Genomic DNA, 27,423 nt, shown 5'->3' on the forward strand with positions numbered 1-27,423 from the left:
TGCCAAAGAACGTTATCCAGCTTAGAAGGAAAAGAATTCCAGTAATTGAACCCAGTAGATTTTTTGATGTATACTATGTTAAAGATGGCCAATTCACCCATAACCCTTTCAAAATTATTTTCTGCAAGCCAGAGAGGTAAAAGATCTAATCCACCAAGTATAGGAGATGTATGTTCTAACATTCAGGTCTCTAGTAGAAATGTGATATAAAATGCATTAGAAAATCTAACACATATCAGGGTCTTTACCTTTAAAATGCAGTTGACCGTATTCACATTGTAGTTATGTGGATGTTTTCCGTATAGTTTATCAGATCAAGAAGAATGCAGCAGTTGTTTTCACTGCCTTCCCAAAGCTGTAGCCCCTTGTAAAGTGACGCAGCCCAAACCTACTAACTGAATCTAAAGAGCCAAGGTAGAGAGCTCTGAATATGACGCAACATTTTCCGGGTTTGAATTCTATTTTTGTCTGTTTACCAGCAGTGTGAACTTAAGTAAATTACTTAACCTCTCTCTGCCTCACTTACCTCATCAGTAAAATGGGCCTGATAACAACTATACTTATGTCATAGCTTTGTTAAAAGGATAAAATAAGTTAAGATTCACTAAGTAATTAACTAAAATTAAATACGTACTTAAGCTTGTTTGAGGTACAGCTTGTCTAGAGCATGTCTTTGTAAGGAAGCCTCTGAGGTTTTCAGTTCTGTCTACTTAGAATGGAGCTTATTAGTGAAATAACCCCACTGGGCAGATTCTTAAGAGGAAAGTAGGCAGGCAATATCTGTGTGTCTTGTTCCTTAGTCTGAGAGGCTTGTTCGTTAGTCTGGAGAAGACTTGTCTACAGCTGGATGCAAAACAAAAGATCACTACACGTTAGAATAGACTCCTAATGTAATAATCTGGGCGACCAGAAAGATGGGCCAAGGATGGGAGATAAAGCTAAAAAGATTGGAAAATACTGATGATGAAGGCACTTGGGAGTTATTAAAGGATTTGAAATAGGAGAGTCATCTGATCATATTTACATTTAGGGTACATACTGTGGCAAAATAATTTGGAGAATTGGGTTCAGCATAGCAAGACTGGAAGAAAGGAAATGCCTTAGGTGACTATTATTCTTTTTTATTTTTAAGTAAGTCATATATTCTCTGTAATGAGCATGTACTAATTTTGTAGCACAAGAAAATACAGAGACTCTTATTTTGTAAGAAACCTACACTTTTGGAATTTCTCTATGATATAGTCACAATTTAATAAAATCTAAAATTAAAGCCCCAAATTTTATTCATTTGACATGACCTCTTTGCTCAACAAAATTTCTATGACATATTTTCAGTAAATAATCATCCTTTTCTACTGTATATTAGCTATTATTTAGGTATAGGGAATACATCAATTCTATTTAACAAATTAGAATGAAAATTATAACCATACTACCCACAAAACTTACTCTGCTAATTTTATAGCTCCTTAGCCCTCCACAAGTCACAGAAATATTCACATCTAAGTTGAAACTTTTAAGTTGATTGATAGCCTATAGCAATAAATTCCAGAATATTGGTAATGAAAATAATGGTTTATAAAGAAAAGCTTAACAGACTAATTATTGTCTCTCTTTTCAACTCTATTTCTTCAACAGCTATTTAGTCCCAGGTATACAGATTTTTGTTTTCCTTTGGTTTTTTAGTCATTTGAACTTTTTAGTAGTTTTAGGAATTAATTGGACAAATATTCAGCTATAAAATGACATGAAATGTAATATGCAACTTTGTTATCATTGTCCCACTATGAACCTGTTATTGGAATAACTTTTAAACTTAGTGAAGATAAAGTTTTAATCCCAATTTGGCAATGTGTTGGTCTTTATTATTTTATTTTATTATTTGTTATTATATTTTGTAATGGCCATGTAAAATGATGTACTCTGAGTTTACCTGTGCATACAGGATTACAGAAAATTAATTTTAACATCCACTTAATCTAAAGTACTCTTATTGAACTATCATGACGTTATAAATATATTTAAACAACATTAGTAATACATAAATGGTGGGCCAGTTTATTTCTGCAAACCAGACTCTGGAAATTGGACACCATTGAAAATACCCTTCAAAGTACTAAAAAAAAAAGTGTTAAGTACAATATATATAACTACTTTTAATTATAATTAATTTGGATAAATGCATATTTAACTGCCTTCAAATAGACATACTTTTGACATGTGAAATTGAGATTCCACAGGTTGTCCTTTGATGGTAAATTCAATATAAATAACAATGAAGAAACCACATATGGTAGGCCTGGGACTCAGAAACTGGCTTTAAGATTCTCAAATAAAGACCTTTGAAGACACGCAGATGTATTAATTTTTAATTTGTTTCTTTTTGGTCTCTTAATTACTGAAAAAGGTTTATTGGTTAATTTTAGGAAGGCAAGTGTTTGAAAAGTTTTGCCAAATACTGTCTTCTTTAAATGACTGTATGGTAATGAAAAGTTAAGATGAGAGCCAAATTAGATTGAATAATTGTTCAGTCATGTGGGACAGGCCAGTTGCATAGCCTGGTTGTTAGACTGATTGCTCAGATTACATTGCCTGGGGTCCTGCACTTGGTTGGCTGTCTTCTCAGATCTTAACAAGGTTCTGGGAATTTCTTTTTCTGACAAAGTTTGCTTTGTGTTTTTCACCTCCCCCCACTGCCTCCAGGATGCTTCATCTGCAGACATTAGAAAAGCGTATCGTAAGCTTTCATTAACTTTGCATCCAGACAAGAATAAAGATGAAAATGCAGAAACGCAGTTTAGACAAGTAAGTGAAATATGCTGTTACGTTTTGTCACAAATTTATAAAGGTTTATGGTAGAAATAGCAACTTATACGTAGAATAATTCCATTTGAAAATGAGGATGTTCTTTAGAAATATGTATATATGTTTATTCAGTTTTTTACAAAATATGTTTTTGCCAACATTTTTTATTTTAGAATCTCTGAATTCTTGGAGTGTCATAATTGTCACAGTTTTCTAGTCTAAATTGCAGCTTTTGCTTTTAAAAAGCATGTGTTAAGGTAATTATTACTTTTGCATCTTTCACAAAGATTTATTTTGGTTTCAAGCATTGTTAACCTCTTAAAGTTCTACTGAAAGCATAAAATGTTACTTATAATTAAGGTCTTATCTGTTCATTTTATTTATAAGCACACAGTGTTTTCTGCATGTGCATTATAGCGTGTTCACCTTCTTAAATAATTTCTTATAGTTGAGAGTATTTTTATTTTAAAGTAATGCTTGTATTTTAGTTGGTGGCCATTTATGAAGTTTTAAAGGATGACGAACGAAGGCAGAGGTGAGTGTTTATTTCTGCTTTTGAATTAAGATGGTTGATGTCTCAATTTATACAGGGGAAAATTGTCTCAAGCAGTTTATTATAAGTTAGTATTTTGATTTTGTTCCTTCCAAGAAATACAATGTTTTTAACATGTATAATGCTTAGAGTTAGTTAATACGGAAAATATTCACTAGGTTGATTCAAAACTTATATACTTCAGGATCATGAGTCAGAATGTTAGCAAGTCGTAGCTTCATTAGATAAGATGTTTAACAAGTGTCTAGGCCTTGGGAAATACAAATACCACTTGACTTCAAACAAATGTCCATTCATTTTTAATATGTCAGTAATAGCTCCTATCTGTGCCTAGTGATCCTTTTTTTTCTTTACCATTCCTTAAAAGTTTTGGAATTTGCTGTTAGTGATATTCAAGTTATCACTATCTCTGATGTTTCCTCACTCACAAAATAATAAACCCAATTTTTGAGTGATAGAACAGACTTGTATGAGTAGGTAGAAGATAGGAGTGAAAGAAAAGCATTTCCTTCTTTCTCCTATTTTGCCTCCTTCCCTTCCCTGCTCTGCTCCAGTGATTCTGCATTTAGGGTTAGTCAGTGGAGGCAGCACCTCACTGGGAGACTTCTCCATGCCCCGTTCGGAAGAGTAGTAATATATTTATACAGTGCTTTATAGTGCCAGTGACTTAAGAGGCTGCAGAGAGGCTCCTTTTCTCTACTTCAGAATGTATGGAATGTAGGCACTATTGCGATGGGCTTCAACAATTCTGCGGTCAGACCCACAGTAAGAAATACATTTTGCATTATACCTCAGGACAGACATACACACACAAGTGAAACAAAAATTTCGTGGAACACTTCTTTTTTGTGTGTGAAACGGACTGATACTTTCTATTCTGGGCTAGGCTAGACGAGTCTTTTTTTAAAAAAACAATGCTGGTTATCGTCCACTAAATTGATTTCATGAGCCACTGGTGGGTCACAATCCACAGTTTGAAAATGTTGCTCTACAGTAAAAGAGTACCCTTAAAAAAAAAAAGTAAGTATTTGAGATTTTAGGCTAAGGCCATTAATATGGGTGCTAATATATCTTAAAGACAACACGCCAAAGTTATGCTATGTGAAATTCTGAATTTTCTTCATCTATATCCTAAAATGTTAACTACCACTCTGGGTTCACATCCTAACTCTTTCATTGGAATACCTCAGTTTGTCATATTGCAAAGCAAGGACTCAAGATATTCTCTGGAAATGTTCTTGCTTCGGAGCAAGGGCTGGCATTAGCCCAGACACCACAGCCAACATTCCTCTGGTCTGAGATAGTGCATAGTGTTGAAAGGGTCCTAGAAGTATGTTGAAAGAAGTGTTGGTCATTCGCATATTTTCTAGTTGGTTTCTCTCACGGAGCCCCAAGTTTTGTTTCACACATCAAGAATGTGTCTATAAAGATAGCTTTATTTAGTCCCCTTACATCTTTGGCATCAGATTTGGGCTTTTTGTTTGCCGTTTTCTTAAAAGTTAGTGAACTTTGTAACAATTTCTTTCAATTACTAAATTATTTATCTCTTTTCAGAACAAATTATTTATTTATAAATTAACATAGACTCATCTAACATTTTCTTTTTAGGATTAGTTTCCTTTGCATTTCTTTTAGAGTGTCAGTAGAAAAAATGGATCTGACAGTTACACAAACAGCTGTAGCATTTATACCCCTTTAGGGACAAGTAACTCTTTGGTAACTGGTTTTCCCTGAGGCAAAAGTCTTAACTAATCAAGCTAAGAATCACTCCTCTAAAGCTTGTGCCTGAGGCCAGGTGACCTATGAGTATTTAAACATATAGAAGAAATCACCTCTACAGACAATTACCTAATGTTTATAATTCCTTTAGGGAGAAGAAAAAAGAACATAGTTTTATCTTCTAAAAGAGAATTGTCTTATACTGGTAAAAAAAAAAAACCTCTTCAGTATCACGATTATTTATTGTAAGCATTCATTAAATAAATGCTCTTAAATGTGTAACCTCCCAGGAATTTGCAATTTGGAAAATTGTCATGGACAGGTTTTCCTATTTCCCTTGTAAATAATTCTGTTTTCACTGAAATCAGGTACATTCTTTAAATTTTGGTAGAAAAGGGGGTAGCAATGAAATAAGTAAAATAGCAAACTAGGTACCCTTTTTACTTTTTTAAGGAAAAGGCAAATTTTATTTTATTTTAAAAACAGCCTTATTTAGGTATAATTCGAGTACCAAAAAGTCACCTATTTTAAGTTTACAATTCAGTGATTTTTAGTGAACCTACAATTGTGCAAGCCACCATAATCCAGTTTTAGAACATTTCCATCACCTGAAAACACTTCTTCAAGCTCGTTTGCAAGCAGTCCCCACTCTGAACTCCAGCCCTAGGCAATCACTGATCTTTTTGTATCTATAAATTTATCTTTTCTGGACATTGTATATTAATAAAATCAAGTAATATGTAGTCTTTTGCATCTGGCTTCTTTATGTTATAATGTTTTTGAGATACATCCATATTTTAGCATATACTAGTAGTTCATTCTTTTTTACTGCCGAATAGTATTCCATCTACCACTTTTCTTTATCCATTCATCAACTAGTAGACATATAGTTTGTTTCCACTTTTTGGCTATGATGTACATGCTGCCATGAATATTAACATAAAAGCCTTTATGTGAACAGATGTTTTTCATTTCTCTTTGGTAGATTCCTAAGAGTGCAATTGTGATAAAGCTTTTAAGCCTTTTTCCTCCCCAAAGGCACATAGACTATAGTGTGAAAATAACATGTTTTCCTGGTTAGTGTAAGGAAGGCTAACATAGCAGCCCTTTTTAAACTCCTAGGTAACTTGCTTATTTGGTGGAAATAACAGCTCAGCTATGTTTTGACATAAATTTCTATACAAGTGCTCTGAGTATTAGCTGAAATAAAGAAAGTACTAGACACCAAATCGTTCACTACACATATACACTAGAAAGTGCTGTGGAAATATTAGCATATTTACTTTTGTTTAAAGTCTCATAAACTTTCTACCTATTTTTTTTATTAGCTAACACAGTTGTGTGACTTTAATTTTTTTGTCTATTTTATGGTACTATATTTGTAAAAGTTGAATGTATTTATTTTTTTTAGTTTACTAACTAAAATCATGTTTTATTTACAAATCCAATGATGAAAACTATAGTCATCTCAGACTTAATCTGCTAAACTTTTACAAATCCATTTCTTAGTTATTGTAAATTTGATTACAAGTGTGTTTGAATAAAAATAAACATTAACCTGAGAATAAGAAATCTTAGTACTTTCCTCAATTAGGAGATATAAGACATATTATATACAATATATAAAGTCCTGTGTACCACAGTTGTAGGTATATATATATTATTTTTTATAAAGGAGAGTAAGATGAATTAAATTATACTGTTTCCTGTTTATGATCTTTGTATAATCAATTTTTACTCAAAGATTGAAAATGTGACCTAAGTGGATGTTGCTTTATTGTTTTAAGCTAAAAATTCAAAGTTAGTATGATAGAAAATTCATACTTTAGGCAGATGCTAGAATTATTTACGTATTTGTTTTCATGATATACACATTTTCTATTTTAGTTTCATAGTTACTGTTTTATATTTCAAAATAAGCAATTTTACATTTTTATTATTTTTTTCTGCTGGTAATTTAAACATTTTTAGATTTACTTGCTTTCCACTGTTTATATTAGGCTAAATATGTATGATGAATTGCAGGATATAGAATGGTACTAGCTAATGATTATGTAACCATTATTTTATGTCTATCATGTACATTTTTAGAAAATAAAACAAAGTAAACATATATTAGGCCATATGTTGGATGTGTGTAATTGATCAATTAATGTTTAAATTTCCAAGATAATGCCTTTATAGTTCCATATGATTTTTTTGCATTAGTGATATTTTCGTCAGAGATTTACTTTTGTGTTTTCTTAGAACACATTGATACATGTATACATTCTTAATCTGGTTTTAACAAAATGTTAAAGGCAGTTTGTATGAGCTCAGTTACAGAACATTTTAACAGTGTTATGTGTTAAATATAGAAAAGCATACCATAGTGGTATTTTAAATGTTATGTGTTGTCAACACAACATTTTTTCTTAAGTAACTTATGAATATAGTGTCTAGATATTTTTAAAAATATCTTTGTTTTCAGTGTTTTAGAAAAGCAGTGATTTATCTTTCAACAGCATATATTCTAAAAAGTGGACTATAATAGAAGCTATCTTTCCTTAAAATGGCCATCATGTGAGCCATAATGTTCATTGATAGTAAAATCAATAGAGCATTGATTCTAAGCTTAATCCTTGGAGACTGTTGTTTAGAGTGGCAGACATAGCCTAGTAAATATCTAGTTCTGTACATGTTCAGTGCATGAAGTTTTGCGATCTTGAATTGGGCTGTACACGGAGTACAATTTATGTGGGGTAGAAAATAGTAGCTGTTAAGAGAGACATATTTCAACAATGATCGTGATAAAGTATTTGATATAAGATTCATAACTATGAGTCCTGCTGTGTTTTCTTTCAATACAGATCAAATTTAATACTTAGTAATGCTCTTAGGGTAATGGTCGCTACTTTCTTAGGTGTTCTTTATTAATAATAACAATTTTTACATGAAGTTACTTCATGGGAGAGGTTAGCTGAAAATAAGGATATTTATGGTCACCTTTTGTTCCCTCACCAAATCTGAAGTGGAATGTAGATTTATAATAAATTTAAGACTTAACATTCATTGGATTTCATTCAGTTGTTATAATCTTGCGTTATACCACGTGAAACCTTTTTGCCAATCCATTTCTAATTTAAAATGAATCCATTTTAACAAAGATAGATTTAAAAATAAATTTTTGAGGAAAGGAATGATAGCTTTTGATGAAGTCATATTATTATGTTTTGATATTCATGTTCAAGAATTGCTGTAATATTGAATAAGGAGAATATTTAAACATTAAATTTTTCTGGTCCAGCCACTACACAACCATATTTTAATCTGTAGACTGTTGTACACTACACAGTTTGTCTTTTAAGAGTTTAGCACTAATTAATGTTCTTTGCTCTGAACATTAGTTATTCTGATATGCCATTATTAATAATAATTTAAGTTGATCTAAAAGTCAGGCTTTCTAGATTTGCTAATAAAATATATTTTGAATTTATAACCACTTCTTTTCTACTGAAAAAAAGAAGTCGCCTGTAATAAATCCTCTGCTTTATTTTTTTAGCATATCTCCAAGGTATCAATTTAATAACTATAAAAGTAGCTACTGCAGTTGTTGCATTTAAATTGATTTACATGTCAAGACTGGCAGTTTAGCAGCTGCGCTATTATTCTTAGATCGGTCAATTTACTTGAGAAAAACCTACTACTGAGTTCTACTGACCTGCCTGACAATATGGGCCCTATTTCTATTCCTGTAATTAGGCCTGCGACTAACTCAGAATATTTTTAATTAAAATATTTTGGTCAATGTGTTCCACCAAATTAGGCCTTTCAGTGAAGATTTAATTCTGGAAATAGTGTGATTAGAATATTTAATGAGTTGTGTTCCACAAAGATTAACAGGTTGTGTTTTGAACATACCTAGTGTTTGTGACCATTTTGAGTTTTACAATCATAAATGCTACTTCTGATTTTTAACCTTAAAAATATTTGCCCCAATAACTGTCTGACAGGTAAATTTAAATTTAATTGAAGTTTTACTCTAAAGAAAGAGGATTTAAAATGCATTTCTAGGAAAGTTTTTATGTTCTTCCCTTCCAGCAAAGCCAAAAATGAGGAAATTGCCACTTAAATGTTTACAAATAAACAATTTTATTGAGAAATCTGGCACAAACATAGGTTGTTTCCACCTGTCTTTCTAATTTGGCAATTTTTTTAATTCTCTAAAGTTATGTGAGCAATACAAAATTAAAAGATGCTCATTTTATAGGCTTTTACATCATTAAAAAGCTTTGATAAAATAATATATATGAATATTATATGAATATTTCAACCTTGAACCGTAGTACAAAGGTGGAAATAAAAGCATTGAGTAGAAAATTTACCCTGAATTTGATTCAGTAATGTGTAATTCATGGTAACAGATAGAGCTCTTATCTTGATTTTTTTTTTTTTTTTTTTTCCTCCATTGAGATCCTTCCTTTTGTTGCTGACTTCTGTGGTGGGGTCTTTACAGCAAACTGTGATAGAGGTAGACTATATGGCTCCTTTAGTTTAGATGTCATTCCAGAAGTCGCATCACTGGGGTGCTGTAAAAACACAAGATCTGGTATTTGCAGTAGATTACTGTGTACCCTTTTGGAAGTTGTCTGTGAGAGTACCTATAGACAGTGTTTGCAATCTATAGGCCGTTGTAATGCTGATAATTTACATAAATGTTATCTATTTGGAGAAATTGTTTTCTTTTTTCTCTTTTTAAATATGGGCACAAATAAAGTTTTTCATTTTTATTTCAAAATTTCCATGAAAAACTGTTACATTTGCTACTTTAGGTATGATGATATTCTGATCAATGGACTTCCAGATTGGCGACAGCCTGTATTCTACTACAGGCGGGTGAGAAAAATGAGCAATGCTGAGCTGGCGTTACTTCTGTTCATTATCCTCACAGTGGGTCATTATGCTGTAGTGTGGTCAATCTACCTGGAAAAACAACTGGTAAGTGTTGGTAATAAATCAAGTGATCCTAGCCTCCTTATTTTCATATGGAATTTCAAACACTTATTTTCAACTGATGAAAATTTCAGTGTTTTTACAAATACTTTTCATTCTAATAGTTTTGTGCTCAGTAGTTAGTGTTATGTTTCTAAGTCACAAAGAACCCAGGATATAAGAAGAAAATGTCCTTCTTTTAAAAAATGTGGCATTGAGTTTGTTATAAAATTTTGGGAAAGCCCCAATATTTACCTGAAAATTAGAAGGTAGAGCCTAGGGCCATGTTTTCTTAATTATCACCTTCCAAATAGAAATATTTTTAATGTAAAAATAATTTTAGAAATTTTTGTGTCACAGGCTCTGCTGTAAGCAATGTTTACTTTAAAAGTTTTAATTAAGACTCAAAATGAGTATAATTTTATGATTTCAGAGATCAGTTGGTTAAAAAGTTATTACATTTTTCTTAGTCTAATAAATGACATAGTTTATTCTGTGGATGTTTATATGCTAAAGATAGTCAAACACCCAGCACCTGTTTACGCATTCTTTTTGAAGTGACGTTATTAAAGTTGGATGAACAAGAAAAAGTAAGTTGAATTCTTTCTCTTAGGAAACTTTGACTGCTATGGAGATAGACATGACTGACAGTGCTAAACTTCATGTGTGTAAGGACTAGATACCATGACAACAGTTATTGTTAAAGATTGATGATTTTACTTAATCATGTTGGATCCTACATACATTTGCATAAATGTTCCTTTATAATATTTACCCTTCACAGTAGAGTCTTGATAACATTTGAAGAGTACATATTAATGATAACCTGTAACTGTAATTCTTTTCCACATTAAGGATGAACTGCTTAGTAGAAAAAAGAGAGAAAAGAAAAAAAAGACAGGCGGCAAGAGTGTGGATTTATCAAAACTTGGTGCTTCAGAAAAAAATGAAAGGTGGGAGCATATAAAAACATTTTATAATTTGAAACTGTTAAAAATATTCCTTTAATGTGATCCAGTTTCATATGTATGTCCATGCTAACATTTACATCTGTAGTAGGGTTATAAAAGACTAATAATGTGCCATATCAGTTTGTGGAACAAATTCTTATCTTAAGCAGAAGTGCTACAAGTTTTTTCTCCTTGTGAAGTGTTAATATATACTTAAGTAATTAAACCCCCAGATTTTTGTAGTTTAAAATTTGTATACTGAACTTGAGAAACAAAGTATTACTAGATGAGTCTATCATTTAGTGTTTAGCTCGTGTGTGACAATATGTACAGAGGCAGTGATATGCAGTACACTCAGAAAGATACCACCATTTCTTCTATTGATTCATAAAAAGAAATAAAGGGTTTAAATAGTTCACACAGCAGGCCAGAACTGAATCAATGTGAGATGGAAATCAGAGACTATTTTGCCTGTCTTCTGCTCTGATGACATCAGTGACTAATGCTTCAGTGAACTGCAAATGACGTTAATTTTTATGTATTGGTTTGTTTATGCTACAGTCTTCGTATGTGCTTGTCAGCACTGGGGAACACTCTGATGATGTTTAGTCTTTTATAGCTGAAGTAATCATAAGATTTGAGAATTCATTTTGCAGAACTGATGAAAGTCTAGGTTGGAAAGAGATCTTTTGTTTCTTTATCTTTATAACTTGATTAGGAGTCTCCTTTCCTAAAATCTTAGCTTTCTCTTACTTGCTATATATATTGCATTTGTAACTACTGTATTTCATGATAGAATAAGTTAGAATAAGTGATAACCATCATAAATATTTCATTGAAATTTTCTTTTTTTTTGTTGAAAGAGCCATTCAAAACAGAAATCATGATCTTTATAAAAATATTTTGTCTCCCAACTTTCTCTCTATATTCTGTTTCTTTGCTTTTGTTTTCCCTTTAGATTACTGATGAAACCACAATGGCATGATTTGCTTCCATGCAAGCTGGGGATTTGGTTTTGCCTTACACTAAAAGCATTGCCTCATCTAATCCAGGTAAAATGTACCTCTTTCATATAATATTAGATGCTTTCATTTTAATTATTCATGAAGTAATTTATTCTCATGTCTGCTCTCTGAATGCTGATGTACAGTGGATGCTTCGTAATACTGATTGAATAGTGGTTTTGTACGTGTAAACCTAATTTAGAATGGTTCTAAAACAAATTTAGGTGTCTACTCCTATAACTCTTACGTTGCTTTTAGGACACCTTAGAATTCCAAGACGTTAGAAAAATGGGGGGGAAATGCTATCTTTAGAACAGATAAAAAGGCAATACAAATTTAATCAGTTGTTATTATTTAAGGCATATTCAGTAAAAAAGAACAGGACTCAAATAGCTTGTCACATTATTTTAATAGCATTTAAACATATAGTATAAGAAAAAACTTTACATGAGCATCTAATTATGCAAAAATATAGTTTTCCATTTTATTTGCAACTTCAAGTGGAGTGAAAATATTCTCTTATATTGGAAATCAAAGTTTCCGTACTAGTCTTGATCAAACATAGGATGTGGGTACATGTTATATTTATATGGCAATTTATTATGTTTTATAGTTAGCATACCAAAGCACATTTTGTTAAGTTATTGCTTTGCTAATTTTAATTATCGCATCTGGTTAGAAAATCCCAAAACATGAATATAGTATTTGAAAGTATGTATAATAATTTTGTTGTGCAAATTTTGAGGTTCTTTGAGGTTGTCATTTTTGGAAGGAAATTTTTTATTTCAGAAAATAAACGTTTAGATAAATATAGAGAGCCAGTTAATTTTTACCCAGATTTACCCACATTATTTTTCATATATCAGAGCTGTTTTTCTTAATTGTTTAAGGCAACAAATTACTCTAACTTCTGCATTTTATTCTCCTTTATTGTCTCATAACAAAAATTTTGTATTTGAAGGGAAATGAACTAAAGATCACTAATGTGTTGGTTCCTAGCCTTTGAGAAATTATTGATCAGTTTTCCATCAAAATAGTTTTTCTTAATATTTATTGCTTATTGAATCATATATTTTGATTATAGTTAGTAGAGAAAATTGAAGTATTTTGGTAATTTAAAAGCTTTTGGTTTTAACTTGTTTATCATATTGTTTATTTTAATAAAAATCCACAATTCTTATATGGGGGGTGTGTGTGTATAATTTAATAAGGGAGGGGGAAAGTATATTTGTCATACTGTTTTTTTATGAGAAGATAAGACAGAAAAATGTTTTAGGACATTTTATATATTTTTTTTTTATTTTTTTTTTGAGTGATTATTTTTTTGCAAGCTTTAGAATCTGTGCAATAGGAAAGCCAAAGTGTAGATGAATTTAAAAGTATAGTCAAATGATACTGTAAATAAACTATCACATCAAATGCAGATCTGAAACACTTCTTTGTAATTTTAATCTAAGTCATTTGAAACACAGTTTTTTTTGGTAAAATAAACATATTTCATGGTCAGCATTCAAGGTAATTTGCGAAAATAGAACCAGTATATTAAGATGGCTTAGATTTGCAAGTTATTATTTTAAATTATCTGTCTGTGGTATCTAGGCCTAACAGATTGTTTTGCCTCATCATAAATTTGTAGAAAACTTACAAAAATAAGAAATTTTACAAAAATGCTTTAGTCTCTTTAGAAACTCTGCTTTCTTAAACTGTTAGATCAGTTTGACTTTTACAGTTTTTACTTGGTGATACCTGTTGCCTTTCAGTTTTGAGATACAAAGCAATTGGTTTTCAAAACCTTTATAAACCTAATTTTTAAATTTTGGTCTAATTATTTCTTCCTCATAAATGCATTCCAAGAAGTAAAGATGAGACAGTTTTTCTTTTTTTAAAGTAAATACTAAATATTTTATTTCTGTTTTGACTACATAAGGTCAGTTTTTGTCATGCTCACTAACATAGCTTATGTTTTCATAAGCATCAGCAAAGCAGTACTGACTAGTTGCTGTTAGGATTAGATTTTTGTCTGCTTTTTTGTTTAGTCTGCTGTGACCTTTGTATTAATTTATCATGCTTAAAATTGTGTAATGTGAATGAATACATGTGCCTTATCTACAGCTTTGAAGTTTTTGGTTTTTGTTGTTGTTTTAATCCTCACCTGAGGATATTTTTTCCATTGCTTTTCAGAGAGAGTGAAAAAAAGAGGGGGAGGGGAGAGAGAGAGAGAGAAACATTGATGTGAGAGACACATCGATTGGTTGCCTCCCACACAAGCCCCAGATGGGCAGGGAATTGAGCCTCCAACCGAGGTACGTGCCCTTGACTAGAATCGAACCCGAGGCCCTTCAGTCTGTGGGCTGACGCTCTTACCACTGAGCCAAACTAGCTAGGGCCACAACTTTGAAGTTATGTGGCAATTCTATGAGATCATCTTTTCTTCCTTTTTTTAATATATCTTTATTGATTTCAGAGAGAGGAAAGGAGGGGGATAGAGAGATAGAAACATCAGTGATGAGAGAGTCACTGATCGGCTGCAGCCCCCAACCTGGGCATGTGCCCTGACCGGGAATCAAATCCCGATCGCCTGGATCCTGGGTTGACGCTCAACCGCTGAGCCACGCCCGGCTGGGCTATGAGATCTTCTTAAATAAGATATTTATGAAATTTAGAAGAAGCCCTCTTTACCTGAAGCAATCTGGATTGCTAATTGGCACATGGTCAAGAGAGCCCTAAGTATAAAAAAATGATACACACAACTTTAAACACTGTAAGCATGTACTTTACATTTATTCACCACTTAGGTGATATAGGGCATTACTTTATTTTAAAATAGGAATCCTCTTTCTTGCATAAACCATACCTATATAACCTTGGCTTCTTTAAGGACAAATTTTCACTTGATACCTTTAAAAAGTTAAATTAGACACTTGTGAGCAATGTAGTTGTATAATCCTTAGAGAGTTTTGAGTTCCTTCCGTCTTTCATAATTGATTTACATCTAGTTAACAGCATTATTAGCAACTCTTTTATTGAGCTTTCCAAAGCATCCACTTGGTTGTCATTAGAAACAACTCATTTTTTACTCACTTTTAATCTTTTTTTATGTAATTGAGTCCTATGATTACAATAACAAGTGTCACTGACACAAACTGGTTTAAGAGCTAATGCAACCAGCTCTTCTGGTTGTATGCATCCCTTGAATTTTATTTTATTAAAACTGAGCTGCAAATATTTTGTGTAAATATATGTATATAGCTATTGGATAAGAAGGAGGGTCCAAGCTAAAAGTGGACATTTGGAGACTGCCAGCATATGGCCTTCACACTAGCAGAATCTCTCCCCAGATTTTGTCCTTATCATATCAACAGGTCTTCTTCACCTTTTTCCCTCCCATTCTTTCTCTAAATACCCATTCCTTTGTTACACTTAACATACACATGGTTATTGAGGAGGATTTGGAAAAGGGACAGTTCTGTTTTACCTTCTACTCCTAAATTCACTATTTTAGCATCTAAAATCTCTAAGAAACCTCACTGCCTTATTAGCTACTCCTAAATTCACTATTTTAACATCTAAAATCTCTAAGAAACCTCATTGCCTGATTAGCTTACCTAAATTATTTTCTGTGGCCCTCCCCCAAAAAATTTACAAATGAGAATAGTTATATCAATATTTGATATGTCAAGCTTTTTCTGGTTATATATTTAGAAAAACAGTTTAGCTAGTTCAATAAAAAAGTATTAAACATCAGAACAAGATCCTATAAAGGGCTGTAGAGATGAATATGTCTTCTAGGACCCTACAGTGAGGTAAAGGTTATAGCACATTGAATTAAAATTATACAATATGATATATAAGCTTCACATATGTAGTATAAACCGACTTGTGTAAATGTTCAGACAAATAAAGATTGTCTCTATTTATGATGGCAAAGGAAAACTAAAAAGAGGAGCTAGCTCTGGCTGGTGTGGCTCAGTTTGTTTGGCGCTGTCCTATGTACCGAAAGGTTGCCAGTTTGATCCCCAGTCAGAGCACGTGCTGCCCGAGTTTCAGGGCTCCATCCTCAGTAGGGAGCATGCAGGAGGCAGCCAATCAATGTTTTGCTCTCACATTGATGTTTCTCTCTCTCCCTCTTCCTCTCTCTCTGAAATCAGTTTTTAAAAATTATATTTTAAAAGTAAAAAGAGGAGCTGCATGAATTGTGCTTGAAAGATGACCAAGACCCTTGACAATGAAGTGCCCACCTTGTGTACTAAGTAGTGTACAAAAATAATTTCATAGATATAGTAATTCCCATACAATAAACCCTTGATTTTGCAGACCTAAATTTAACAGACTTCTGATTTAACAGACAAAAATTTCCTGTCCAAATGTCATGTGAAAATTAGCACTCTGTTAATTTTATTTTATTTATTCATTAAAATATCCCTATTGATTTTAGAGAGAGGAGGGGAGAAGGGGAGAGAGAGAGAAACATCAGTAATGAGAGAGATTGAGCCTGCCCTGACCAGGCACATGCCCTGACCAGGAATTGAACCTCGATCTCTTGGATCATAGGTGATGCTCAACCACTGAGCCACGCCAACTGGGCAACACTCTGTTCATTTTAAAATGCTTTTAACCAAGATTTGCTTATAATTAAATTAACAGGTTATTTTTGTGTTATTAATTCACTGTTATTTTTAACAAATTATAGCGAATAGGCCATATGTTGGAAAAAACACTGTAGTAATTTCACCACCATAAATAAATATTACATATCTACAATTATAGTCTACATACTTAAATCCAAGAGTCACTGCTTATAAACAATGTTCGGCGATTAACTAGCACATGATCACACCACATCAAGTGCAGTAATTGGTTCTTTTGTGGCATGGCTTGAGTTTCTGCAGCAATTTTAACCAGGCTGGCCTGATGTTCTGACAGAGTGCACTAAGCCACACCCCAGCCATGTGCTTTGTTTACTCATGGTGACCGGTAAATGCATACATTTACTAGACCTATTCAGTATAAATTTAAAATTACAGTAATACATATAGAAAGCTTTTCTGTAAAATTAAATTTTTCATACATAATTTTAATTACACAAACATGTGTACATAAATAAAAACAGGTAAACTAATTTGTCGATTTTTTAACATAAGCATTGGGAAAACCTACTTTATTATGTAATGGCCTTTCAGCTTTAACAGATACCCCCTTGCCTAAATCAGTCTGTTATATTGAGGTTTTACTGGACTGTGTTAAGAATGAAAGAGACCTAAGGAAGATATTGTACAATTCCATTTAAAAAAAGATGATACACAGCCAGTTACTATCATCTAAGACTACTTCCTAGGTCTTCAGACTCTGTATATAGCCATTTAGGAATTTATGCTCTAATAGTTAAATCCGATAATGACGAATCTGTGAAGGACAGTTTGACATAATAAAGTTTGTTGATCAGACAGCAAATTATTTCCATCACACACATCTATGAAAGAGATGTATATATTGTTGGGAGTAAGAAGGGTTAGAGTACATAGTGGGCGGAATTTTACTCAAAGTGGTTCTGTGATCAGACTGGGTAGAGGTAAAAGTATACCTTTGATAGTCCCCTGCTTTTTGAGAAGGTTCTTATTACCTCCAGCACTGGGTTTGTTCCTTTCCTTTGCTCTGAAAAAGACATTGGAAGAGACAAGTGCTGGCAAGGATGTGGAGAAAAGGGAACACTATTACACTGCTGGTGGGAATGCAGACTCGTGCAGCCACTATGGAGTTTCCTCAAAAAGTTAAAAAAATTGACCTGCCATTTGACCCAGTGATCCCACTTCTAGGAATATATCCTAAGAAACCCGAAACACCAGTCAGAAAGAATATATGCACCCCTCTGTTCATAGCAGCACAATTTACAATAGCTAAGATGTGGAAACAGCCCAAGTGCCCATCAGTAGATAAGTGGACAAAAAAGCTGTGTGACATTCACACCATGGAATACTATGCAGCTGTTAAAAAGAAGGATCTCTTACCCTACAAGACAGCATGGAGAGACCTGGAGAGTATTATGCTAAGCTAAACAAGCCAGTCAAAGACAAGTATCACATGATCTCACTTATATGTGTAATATAATGAACAAAATAAACTGATTAACAAAATAGGTCCAGAGATGTAGAAGCATGGAACAGACTGAGGGATCTCAGAGGGAAGATAGGGGTGGGAGACTGGGTGGGGAGAGATTAACCAAGAACTTACATGCATATATGCATAACCCATGGACATAGACAGTAGTGTGGAGAAGGCCTGGGGGTGGGGTGGATGCAGGGTGGAGAGGATCAGTGGGGGGGGGGGGAATGGCACATCTGTAATACTTTCAACAATAAAGATAAATTTATAAAAAAATAAAAAATATATTGGAAGAATAATAAGGATTGGTAGATTAGAAGAATGAGGACAAAGAACTAAAAACTTATACTTGACACATGTAAAATATTTGATAATGTTAAATTAATATCAAACATTTCCCAGATTGGAAAACATCTAAGGAAAAGATGTACAGATGATATTATATAACAAAATCTATGCCCCATATCATTCGTGTACCCTCATGCAGAAAAGTCAAAAGTCAAATGAGAAACCAAAAAAAAGAATGTGGAGAGTGTTTATAAATTGATAAATAGACAGGAGAAGTTAGTGTGTGCACAGAGTGATGAGAGAACATTACAGAGGAGTAAGATACATGACTCTATGCAGAGGAGCGGGGAAACTTGAAGAAATGTGTTTAGATCGCTAAGCAAGCAGAATAATCAACAGAAGACATGGAATATGAATTAGAATGTAACAAGGAACTTGGACTATATAAAGAGCAGCCTTGTATGCTTTGGGGCTACAATTTAATTTCAACATTAAAAGTATAGCCCGAATGACACTTCCATGCCTTACCAGTCTGTTCCTGTTTTCCTGGTAGTTTTGAAGGGCATTCCATTCTCTTGGGACCTGACTAAAACAGTCTTTTATATTGGCTGTATTCAGCCTATAACCTGAAAATTTCTCCTAACTTCTAAACTGCCCTTCTTGGGTATTTTAAAATTGATCATACATATTCTGAAACATAGTCATAGCCATGAAGGTAACAAACAATGATGAAATAAAACCAATGCTATGTGCTTATGTTCAACTTAACTCATAACTTGGTTTATTTTTTTCATTGCCTGTTTGAGTTGGAGCCTCATATATTAGGGGTCATTATAATTTAGATTGTTAATACCATCGATTTCTCATACAAAATCAGTTAAGTGCCCAATATCCCAAGTGATTACAGTCTAAATCATAGTTTGTTCATAGTTCTCTCCATTTTCAAGATGACACAGCTCTTAAGTACTCAAATTATTTGCTTGGTAGTTTGTCTCTCTGGGAATTCACCATTCAAGTTTCTCTCTACCTGCTTTGTTACATTTTTCAGTAACATAATTTATAAAATATAAAACTCGTTTAGGTGTTCATTACCTAAAGTTGGAAATTTTTCCCATTGTTAAGTCCCAGTCCCATCTTTTCTTAATACCAAGCTAATCTTACAGGAACATAGTTAAACTAAAAATTATTGCAGGAAATTTCTGGCGTGCGTAGCCTTACCCCCATCAGGATTTATAGGTTACCTAGGAGCTGTATCTGAGAAAATAGAGGAATCTTCTTGGTTAGTGCCGTGGCTTTTACCTTAAAAAGTAAAAGTTGCCTAAGAGTAAAGGGAATACTGTATTTAAGAGGCATCCTCCCTCCCCTTCCATTCTGCCATGGAAACAAATGTAGAGAAGCCTGGAGGTCACCCTCTCTACTGTCAGGGCCTTTTCTTTCTAGCCCCTTTGCTTCTGCTTGCTGGGACTCTGTTAGAAACCAAATAAACAAAACATTCACAGCTAATTAGCAGGGGAAAGGGCTTCTAAAAGGCCTGGAGGCATTTGTAGCTAGCTGAGTTGCCTGCCCTTCTACTCAGTTAAACACATATTTTCCAAGGGATGAGGAAGCTTACTTTTAGTATTCTAAAAACTTTTTTTTTAAACTCTGCAGGCAGACATACTTTATGTAGGAAATATGCGAACAAATGAAAAAGGAGGAAAAAGCCCATCTGAATTGTTATAATTCTGAAATTCTGCTACAGATAGACAAAGGGATACAGGAAAATTAAAAAGACCTCACAACATTAAGACAAAGATTTCATTCCTTCTACCCTCTGCAACAAGAGCAGAAGATGCAATTACTCAGAGGCCCAAGGACAGAACATAAAGTAGTTTTATAGGTTATTACTAAATATTAAAAATAAAAACACATACAAAATGTTAGGTAGGGTGTTAGATATATAGTCTCATCAACTCCATATTTTATAGATGAAAAGTACTTATGACTCAGATTGGTGAGGCAATTTGCTCAAAGTGACAGAACTAGTTAATGGTAGAAATTACAGAAAGTATTAAAATATAAGAAATAAAAGCTAAGAAAAAATATATTTTCCCACCAGCAGGGTAACTAGCTTTATAGTGAGTGAGTAAGCTGTCTAGTCATAAACTCCCTACTATCATAGTATTCAAGCTGGTTGTAATTATTATACAAGTTGTAGAAGGATTCTTACTTTGAATTGGTGCTGAACAGATGACTAATACAGTCTCTTGTCTCTTAGCCCAAATGGAAAATACAGGTTTTAGGCCTTGCATCTCCTTGAATTCTACTGACTCTGGCAGAGGAAAGCATAGCTTCTGGTTTTCTCTTTTATTTTTATTTTATTCTTGCCAATTCAGTGTTGCTGTAGTTCTATATAAAAATTTGGACTCTTATTCTGAGTATACAATTTTAAAGTTTACCTCTATTCTTCATTGTAATTTTATTACATGTTATATGTAATTCTGAGATTACAGTATAAGTGAATGGGAGAACAAAATTTCATACAGAGCAAATGACTTTTATGGGCAGGTTTTGAGAACTGTGCTTCATGACATTTTCCTGTGTTGAAGGTTATATGTAAGCGTTAAACAGAAGAGATGTATGCTGTCAAACAGTCAAAAAAAAAAAAAGAAAAAGAAAGAAATGGAGCATCCTCTATCTCTTTTGCAGCTACCTCCCCTCAGAGCTCTTCCATGTTTCTCATTCCCGTTAGGACAAGTGGTAGTATTTCCCTTCCCCTACCACTCTAGATCAACCCTATTCTTCCTGAGTTTCCCTTGCGTTGTTTAGTATTTTGAAGTTTAAATGGAGAAGAAAAGTAAGCCAAAAAATGACAAGCAATGCCAGCTCAGCATGTTATTTTGTCACTTAAATGAACTATGTCAGTAATGCTAAAAGAAAAACTTGTGACGCGGATATCCTCCATCTCACAGCTCACTAACCTGGGAAATGTTACATCCTCGAGGCTTAAATTGTCATCATCATCATGAATTCTTTCCTGATCGGGCCAACTGAAAACTTCTATCGCATATTCTCTGTACTAACTTCATAACGTTTACTATTTGTCTTATAATCAGGATAGACTGATAGATTATGGCAAGGTAGAGATCATCTTGGAATTTCAGTGGCTTAAAATGTTTTTCTAGTTTATGCCACTTAATCTATCACTGATTGGTAAGAAAGGGGGCTTTGTGTTCTAACTGACCATTAAGGGACTGACAACAGTGATGTCTTAATCATCTTCTAGCCGTACCCATCTGCAATACGTGGCCCCCGTGCTCACTATGGCAAGAGTAGAGAGCTGGAGGATTGCACAAGCTTTTCAGTGCTTTTATTTGAAATGACACATGATATTTCCGTCCACAGCCCATCCAGAACTAGCCCCATGACCCCACCTAATCTCAAGAGGACAAGAAATGTGGGGAAACAGATAGAATGTTGGGTGAGCACCACTCTCTCTTCCAATAATTCATTCAATAGATATTTATTGAGTACTTACTATGTGCTAGGTACTCTTCTAGGCCCTGGAAATTATTTTATTTTATTTTGAAGGTAAAAATTCCTATTCTCATGTAGTTTATATTCCATATTTTGGTTAATACTCCTAGTTATTTTTACATACACTTTAAGGACAATTGCTTGTCTTATTATGTAATCTCCAACAAGCACAACACATAAAATAGTGGTTCAATAAATGAGTATAAATAAATATAACTGTTTAATGTCTTCTTGTGTAGGAGCCCATGCTCTACAATTACATAAAAAGAACACCCATAACATAGTAAGTTCTTTAAGTTAGCCATAGTTCGGATAAAGTCAGTCCCCTGCTTGTCTATGCAGACAGGCTTTGAGCCATTCAAGACATTTTGTTAAGTGTTAAGAGAGTTGCATCTAGAATAAAAAACTTTTGCTCATGTTTCATCCATAAGGATTACAGGCTCCGTAAGGATAGGAACTCTTTCTGTTTGGAGCAATGTAAACTTCATAGTTTAAATACAATGTTATGGAGATAAACCTAGGCGGTTTAGAGCCCTGATTGATTAAAGGAAGCATTCATTCATTGAATATTTATTAAGTTTCTAATATGTGCCAAACAGTGTCTACAAAGATGGATAACAAGTGTATATACGCAAGAAATCTACAGGTGGGGCAAAAGTAGGTTTACAGTTGTGAGTATACAGAACACAGTTTATTCTTTTGTTATTATTTATTAATTATTGTATTATTTCCATATTATGAACTATAAGCCTACTTTTGTCCCACCCTATATAATTTCCTGTGTAGGTAAGCTTGGGTTTATTCTGGACTCAAAATGGTCCTTTGTGTTTGCTTTCTGTACTTCACAATTATATTCTCATAATTAGCCCCTCCTGAAGAATGGATGGGAAAAGTGTTGAAAACAGCTTCTCTTATTTAACCCCTTTTGATTACATGAGTCCCCCCTAGAATATAACTTAAAGAATAGCCACCTGGTCTTTTCTTGAATATTACCTCCTAAGGCAGTCTATTTCATTTTCAGAGAACTTGAATTATCAGAAAGTTCTTCTTTACCCCAAATCAAAATGTTCATCTCTGGAACCATATATAGTAATTAATTCTTTCCTGTAATGACCCTAAAGATAGTCTATGATAGTAATTAGGCTATCCCTAATGCACTCTTCTCCGGTCCCTTTAAATATAGTTTCAAGCTGCCTCACCATTTATTCACTTTCCTATTAAAGTCTTCCAGTTTGTCAGTGTATCTTAAAGTGTGGTAGACCAAACTATACACAGAGGTAGTTGGGGCAATGTAGAGTTTGCTGAGTGCAGTAGAATTGTTTGAGATCATAGGTTTATTAAAGAAGCAATGCTTCCTGGAATGGACATATTGTAATTACAATTTAAAAATACAAATAACATATGAAGGAAAGAAAAGGCATGAGGAACATTTAAATAAATGCTTACAAATGGAACAAAAGGAAGAGTTTTTTGCCTACAACCACAGTGAGTGAGACTAGGGAATATATTAAAACTTCTGGAATTAGTTGGAGTAGGTTAAGATGGCTGGGTACATTACAGTCCTCAGATAAGTGTGATTTTGGATCTAATGGGCATTTCAAAGAGGAATTTTTAGTGGAATTCTGCACTGTATGTAGCAGGAAGAAGAAACACTAGCAAAGAAATATTCAAATTTGTTAGGACCACTAGGAAAAGATTACTATTAGCCAGTAAAAGGTTTTTGCATTGCTGTAAAGAGGATGCAAGTAAAGTCACGTAAGCAAGAAGGTACAGGATTCTGCGGGAGTTTTGATATAATATGAAGCAGAAAAAAACACCCTTTGTGGTGGAGAATAAGGTTCTTGGCAAAATGATGAAGTGATAATAACAGTAGCTAACACCTTTAAGGTCTAACTGTCTGCAAGATGTTATTCAAAGTATTTGCCATATGTTAGTACATGTAATCATTACAAAAGCTCTATGAGTTACATATTTTTATTATACCCATTTTATGGATTAGAAAACTTACCCACAGAGAAGTGAAGTAATTTGCTAAATGTCACATAGCTAGTAAAATGCAAAGCTGAGATTTTTTTAATGTATTGGGGTGACATTGGTAAATGAAATATATAGGTTTCAAATGTACAGTTCTATAATACATCATCTGTATATTGTGTGTTCACCACCCAAAGTCAAGTCTCCTTCCATCACTGTCTATTCCAGCTTTACCCTGGTCTACCTCTCCACACCATTTCCCTCTGGTAATCACTATACTGTTCTTTGTTGTCTATGAGGTGGGTTTTGTGTGTTTGTTTGTGTGTTTGTTTTTTGCTTAATCCCTTCGCATTTTTCACCCAGCACCCCAACCACCTTCCCCTGTGACAACTGACAGTCTGTTCTCTGTATCTATGAATATGTTTCTTTTTTGCTTGTTAGTTTATTTTGTTCATTAGATTCCACATATAAGTGAAATCATATGACACTTATCTTTCTCTGACTGGCTTATTTCACTTAGCATAATACTCTCCAGATTCATCCATGCTGTGGCAAAGGGTAAAGTTTCCTTTTTTATGGCCGAGTTGTATTCCACTGTATAAATGTACTACAGCTTTTTTATCTACTCAGCTACTGATGGACACTTGGGCTGCTTCCAAATATTCGCTATTGTATATAACGCTGCAGTGAAATAGGCATTCATATATTTTTTCAAATTACTGTTTCAGGTTTATTTGGATATATTCCCAGAAGTGGAATCGCTGGGTCATAAGGCAGTTTCATTTTTAATTTTTTGAGGTAACTACATAATGCTTTCCACAGTGGCTGCACCAGTCTGCTTCCCACCAACAGTGCACGAGGGTTCCCTTTTCTCCACATCCTCGCCAATACTTGTTTGTTGATTTATTGATGATAGCCATTCTGACAGGTGTGAGGTGATATCACATTGTGGGTTTAATTTTCATTGCTTTGATGATTAGTGATGTTGAGCATTTTTGCATATACCTATTGGCCATCTGTATATCCTCTTTGGAGAAGTGTCTATTCATATCCTTTGCCCATTTTTTAATTGGATTGTTTGGTTTTTTGTTGTTCTTGAGTTGTGTAACTTCTTTACAAATTTTGGGTATTAACCCCTTATCAGATGTATCATTGGCGAATACATTCTTCCATTGAGTGAGTTGTCTTCATTTTGTTGATGGTTTCATTTCTGTGCAGAAACTTTTTAGTATAGTTTGATATAGTCCCATTTAATTTTCTTTTGTTTCCCTTGCATGAGGTGATATATCAGAAAAAATACTGCTATGAGAAATGTCTGATATTTTATTGACTGTCTTCTAGGATTTTTATGGTTTTGAGTCTAACATTTATGTCTTTAATGTATTTTGTGTTTATTCTTGTGTATGGTATAAAAAGGTGGTCTAGTTTCTTTTCTTTTTTTTTTTTTTTTTTTTTGCATGTATCCAGTTTTCTCAACACAACACCACTTGTTGAATAGACTACCCCATTGTACCTTTTTGCCACCTTTGTGAAATATTAATTGGCCATATAGGTATGGGTTTATTTCTGAACTCTGTTCTTTTCCATTGATCTATATGTCTCTTTTTATGCCAGTACCATACTGTTTTGATTACTGTGGTCTTGTAGTATAGTTGATATGAGGTAATGTGATTCCTCCAACTTTGTTCCTCTTTCTCAAGATTGCTGTGGCTATTTGGGGTCTTTTGTGGTGCCATATAAATTTTTGGAATATTTGTGCTAGTTCTGTGAAATATGCCATTGGTATCTTGATAGGAATTACGTTAAATTTCTAGATTGCTTTGGGTAGTATGGGCATTATTTGTTTTGTTTTGTTTTTATCCTCACCTGAGGATATTTTTTCCATTGCTTTTCAGAGAGAGTAAAAGGGAATAGAGGGAAACATCAGTGTGAGAGAGACATATTGATTGGTTGCCTCCCTCATGCGGCCTGACTAGGGCCAGGGAATGAGCCTGCAACCAAGATACGTGCCTTTGGTCGGAATCGAACCCCTCAGTCTGCAGGCTGATGCTGTAACCACTGAGCCAAACCAGCCAGGGCAGACATTTTAATTATGTTAATTCTTCCTATCCATGTACACAGTATATGCTTCCACTTATTTGTATCTTCTTCAGTTTATTTTTTCAGCGTCTTATAAATTTCTGAGTACAGGTCTTTCCTTCTTTTGTTAAATTTATCCTTATGTATTTTTAAATTTTATTTTGAGAATACACTTATTAAAGCTGGGGAGAATGAAACAAGGAAGGGCTTAGGATAGAAGAAGCAGCAGGAGAGTGGGGCTGCTTTGGCTCTCTAGAAACTTAATAGAAAAGAAGTGAGCCAAGACGGGGCTGCTTTCAGCTCACTGGAGAGTTAGAGAAAGGGTGGCCTAGAGGACAGGTTCAGAGGGTTAGCTGAGATGAGCCACTGCTGCCCTTTGCTCACCTGGTTGCACGTCTTGTGGGGTCTCTTAGAGTTTAGGAGCTGCATACCTCTGGGGGGAAAATAGGAGGAAGGGAAAGGCATGGGCATACTTGCGGGAGGGGAACTGTTCCTTTTTTTTTTTTAATGCAATTGTAATGGGATTGTTTTCTTAGTTTTTCATTCTCGTAGTTCATTATTGGTGTATAAAAATGTTACTGATTTCTGGATATTTATTTTGTATCCTGCTACTTTACTAAATTCACTTACCAGTTTTTGTAGTTTTTTGGTGGAATCTTTAGTTTTCGAATAAGAGTGGTGAAAATGGACACCCCTGTCTTGTTCTCAGTTTTAAAAGAAACACTTGTAATTTTTGCCCATTGAGTATGATGTTGGCTTTGGGTTTGTGATATATGGCCTTTATTATGTTCAGGTATTCTCCCTCTATTACCGCTTTGCTGAGAGTTTTTATTATAAATGGGTGCTGGATTTTATCAAATGCTTTTTCTAAGTCTATTGATATGATTATGTGGTTTTTACTCTTCATTTTGTTTTTGTGGTGTTTGACATTTATTAAATTGCAGATATTGTGTCAACCTTGTATTCTCAATAAATCCCATTTGACTATGGTGTATGATCTTTTTAATGTATTACTGGATCCAGTTTGCTAATACATTGTTGAGGATATTAGCATCTTTGTTTATCAAGGATATTGGCCTATAATTTTTTTTCTTTGTTGTGTCTTTATCTGGCTTGGAATTAGGATAAAGCTAGTCTCATAAAATGAGCTTGGTAATCCTCCTCTTAAATTTTTTAGAATAGTTTGAGGATAAGTGTTAGTTCTTTTTTGTTTGTTTTTGTTTTTTTCTTTTTTATGTTAATCCTCACCTGAGGATATTTTTTTCATTGATTTTTACAGAGAGTAAAAGGGAGAGATGGAGGAGGAGATAGGGAGAGAGAAACATCAATGTGAGAGAGACACATCAATTGGTTGCCTCCCGAATATGTCTTAACCAACCGGCAGCGGGGATCAAACCTGCAACCCAGGCACATGCCCTTGACTGGAATCAAACCTCCAACCCTTTCATGTGTAGGCCGATGCTCT

The 27,423-nt window shown here is 33.8% G+C and overlaps 1 protein-coding gene across 1 annotated transcript in view; it reads left to right on the top strand.

The window, feature by feature from the left end:
- The window catches only part of DNAJC1 (DnaJ heat shock protein family (Hsp40) member C1), a 195,827-nt gene that overhangs the window by 52,665 nt on the left and 115,739 nt on the right, over positions 1-27,423 (top strand). The window contains exons 2-6 of the mRNA XM_081143295.1: positions 2,704-2,805; positions 3,294-3,340; positions 9,889-10,054; positions 10,904-11,001; positions 11,957-12,050. Of these exons, the coding sequence (XP_080999421.1) occupies positions 2,704-2,805; positions 3,294-3,340; positions 9,889-10,054; positions 10,904-11,001; positions 11,957-12,050 (507 nt within the window). The remainder of the gene's footprint in view (positions 1-2,703; positions 2,806-3,293; positions 3,341-9,888; positions 10,055-10,903; positions 11,002-11,956; positions 12,051-27,423) is intronic.

This window comes from Miniopterus schreibersii, assembly GCF_964146895.1.
Source record: "Miniopterus schreibersii genome assembly, chromosome: 1".
NCBI classification, from domain to species: domain Eukaryota; kingdom Metazoa; phylum Chordata; class Mammalia; order Chiroptera; family Miniopteridae; genus Miniopterus; species Miniopterus schreibersii.